The sequence below is a fragment of the Trachurus trachurus genome, assembly GCF_905171665.1.
Source record: "Trachurus trachurus genome assembly, chromosome: 1".
In the NCBI taxonomy this organism is placed as follows: domain Eukaryota; kingdom Metazoa; phylum Chordata; class Actinopteri; order Carangiformes; family Carangidae; genus Trachurus; species Trachurus trachurus.
Genome location: NC_139891.1, coordinates 40,549,536 through 40,553,013, shown reverse-complemented (window position 1 = coordinate 40,553,013; position 3,478 = coordinate 40,549,536). Strand labels below are relative to the sequence as shown.

The following is a 3,478-nucleotide window of genomic DNA, read 5'->3' as shown; positions in this document are numbered from 1 at the left end:
GCAGCGTCTGTTGTCTGTCTGACGTCTGCCCCATTTCACCTGAATGCAACATCAAGAATACGTTCAGATATGCAACCGCACCGCTAGATGGGGGGAATTCCTACGTACTGGGGCTTTAACATTAACAAACTGAAACCTGTCAGATAAGTATGACTTAAACCATTTTAGGGCAGGTCCTTTAACTATTAAGCAGTCTTCTTGGCAATAAGCTTGACACAAAAAGAATCTTCTGAGGCCGTAACTCCGTTCAAAAAATAACTTTATTTAAAAGGCAAAAACAAAGTTACAAGATTCACTCAAGGTATCGTCAAGAAACTGTCTTGCTCCTTCAGCTGCTTAACCTGGTCTGAGAGCTAAGTTACTGTGATGTCATCAGCTCAGCAGCGTAATTAAAGGAGCAGTTCAACATTTTTAGAGCAAAACTACTAACTATTGTAAGCAATATTAACTCATTGAGTGCCATTGACGTCTATGGACATCAATCAAAATCCAACGCTTGAGTGCCAATGACGTCCATAGACGTCAAATGCAGTTTTCTGCGGCTGGTAAATGGGGACGCTCTCGCGCACACTGTGGGTAATTTTGGGGCTTCTGGGATGTGTAGAACGAAGAAGACTGTAGATCAGAGCAAGAAGTGAAGAAGAAGGAGAAGACAAGCGCGATCGGTACGGAGATATAAAAAAAAGGTAACCCTAACCCTTGTAGGAGAGGCTGAGGGGGCAGCAACTGCTCGTACTTGTTGTATTTTAGTTGCTGTTGTTTTGTTTTTTGTTTTGTCTTTTTTTTTTGGGGGGGGGGGGGGGGGGGGGGGTCAATGAAAACCCATTTTCAGATGTCTTAGATGTTTTTGAAGCCAAAATTAAAACGGATAAATCACTATTTTTCTTGAGAGACTCTCTTTCACAAAAATGTATTTTTCTCAGCTTTCTAGAAAAAAAGTGGTCTTTTTGGTGCAACCAGGCTCTGTTCAGCTTAAGATAAATCAAGAATGGAACAAGGTACAAACAAATGGTTTTCTCCCTCGTTAAATAGAGAGTCTCCTCTTTCCTTTGAGCTGTTTGGTGTTTTCAGAGTCATAGTACAAAATATTCTCTGGGTCTTGACATATTACTCAAAATGCCCCAAAACGCTGGCACATGGCACTGACCATTTTATAAAAGGTCTGGCACTCAATGAGTTAACATGGCTCTTACAATAATCTTATACACATATAAATCTGTCTGGATGAACAAACATTTATCAACAGTTACATCATCTCTGATAAAGATGTGTTCATATTCACAAGAGTCATAGTGATCAACAGTTACATTAATAAACACCTGTATCTGCTTCTAACTCCACAAACCAGACTCAGTTAATTTACAGATTCATTTCAGTGGTAAACCATTTTACCTGTTTCCACTGATCTAATGAAATCCACTAAAGTAACAAGTGATTAAACAGCAGTTATCACACAGTTAACTTTCCTGTGTGATGATGATCTGATGAAGGTTAACTCAGTAGAAAACAAAAAGATTTACATTATTCAGTATTGAAACTAAATATTTACATTTGTTAACTGAATTAAAAATCTAACAATTTCTGGAAAGAACTCGATTTTTTGATCTGAACAGTTTGATTGACAGGACAGATGATCAGAGGGACAGAGTTTTTACCTCCATCGTTAACACAGGGACTGAAGAGTGGGTGTAGTTTGTCAGTGAAGCAGCAGCCAGTGAAGGAGTAGATGAGAGCTGCAGCATCTACGTCATAAAAGGAGACCAGACCCTCCTCATAATCCACAAACACCCCCACCTTCTCAAGACCAGACCTCAGACTGAGACGGACTGAGGGGCTAGCAAGAGCTGCATACTCATTTCCATTTCTCAAACATATCATCCAGTAACCGTCCTGAGGACTCGCTGTGATTTCTCCCTTCCTGTTGACCGACTCTCTGGCCACTCCCACATCCCACTTGGTTTTCCCTTTAACCTGAACCTCAAAGTAAAATCTGCCTGAGGAGAAACTCTGTTTTCCTAAAACACAGGGACATTCATCATATCTCTCTGGGTTGTCTGGGAGTTTCTTCCACACATCACTATCATGAACTTGTTTTCCATCATCAGACAGGATGAGTGTAGGATTCGCTGTATCAGGATCCAGAGTCACATCCACTGCAAACTGCTGGACCATCTTCATCTTCATCTTCTCCATCTGTCCACAGAGCGTCTCCTCCAGCTGAGACACAGCTCTCACCACAGTCCCCTCATATGATGGTGGATGGACTCTGACCTGTGTCCAGTCCTTGGTGGGTGCAGCAGCTTTCAGGGATGGGAAGCTGTGGAGGAGGTGGAGGTGGTCTTCAGAGAGTGAGAGCTGCTCCACCTCAGTGCTTCTCTTCTCCAGCTCAGAGATTTCCTGTTCCAGCTCTGTGATGAAGTCTTCAGCCTGTTTCTCTGAGCTTTTCTGTTTCTCTTCGATCTCCTTGATGAGCTGCTTCAGGCGTCTGTCAACAGACTCCTTCAGAGCAGTGAAGACCTCAACACCTTCTGCTTTCTCTCTGTCTGCAGCAGCTTTACTGAACTTCACCGACTGTTTCATCTCCTCAATCTTCAGTCGTCTCTTCTGGATCATCTGCTGAGTTTCAGCCTCTGTCTTCTGCAGCTCTGCCTTCTTTCCTTCATATTCTTCTCTCAGAGGAACAAACTCATGAGTCTTGTGGTCTAAAACAGGGCAGAGCATGCAGACACATGTCTGGTCGGTCTGACAGAACAGCTCCAGAGGTTTATCGTGCTTCGTACACATCCTGTCCTCCAGGTTCTCCACAGGCTCCATCAGCTGATGTCTCCTCAGACGAGACACTGTCAGATGAGGCTCCAGGTGAGTCTCACAGTAGGAGGCCAGACACACCAGGCAGGACTTCAGGGCCTTCAGTTTGGTTCCAGTGCAGACGTCACAGGGAACTTCTCCTGGTTTGGAAACTTGTTGTTCTGAGCTGTTGCTGCTGGTTTTCTGTTGAGCTTCACGTCTGAACTGAGCAACCATCTCAGAGATGAACCTGTTGATCTTCATCTGAGGTCTAGTGTAGAAAACCTCTTTACACATTGGACACTGACACCTGTCACTGACGTCCCAGTGCTGAGTGATGCAGCTCTGACAGAAGTTGTGTCCACATGGTGTAGTGACTGGATCAGTGAAGACATCCAGACAGATGGAGCACAGGAACTGATCTTCAGACCTCAGGTTGCTGGCAGCAGACATGTCTACACACTGAGGGAGAGAAAACACACATTCATTAAATGTCCGTGAAGGTTCTCAGCCATCCAGGTCATCGTAGTGAGTAAGTGTTGAACGTTTTTAAGGCCCTTATTGGTCAACAGCCTCCATACATTTCATCCTGACTAGAACGGTGCTCTGGATCTTATTCAACTTGTTCTAGTAGCTTCATGTGTCTTAATAGAATAGTTCACCCAAAATTTAAATGTCCCTCATTATCTCC

General features: G+C 43.7%; 1 protein-coding gene across 1 annotated transcript; it reads right to left on the bottom strand.

The window, feature by feature from the left end:
• Window positions 1-1,319: 1,319 nt before the first annotated feature.
• On the bottom strand, window positions 1,320-3,240 carry LOC310985108 (E3 ubiquitin-protein ligase TRIM21-like; the record flags this gene model as incomplete). The annotated part of the gene is made up of 1 exon (XM_083970563.1): window positions 1,320-3,240. One exon carries the CDS (start codon window positions 3,238-3,240, stop codon window positions 1,564-1,566), a length of 1,677 nt encoding a protein of 558 aa, XP_083826689.1. The 3' UTR covers window positions 1,320-1,563.
• Window positions 3,241-3,478: the final 238 nt, after the last annotated feature.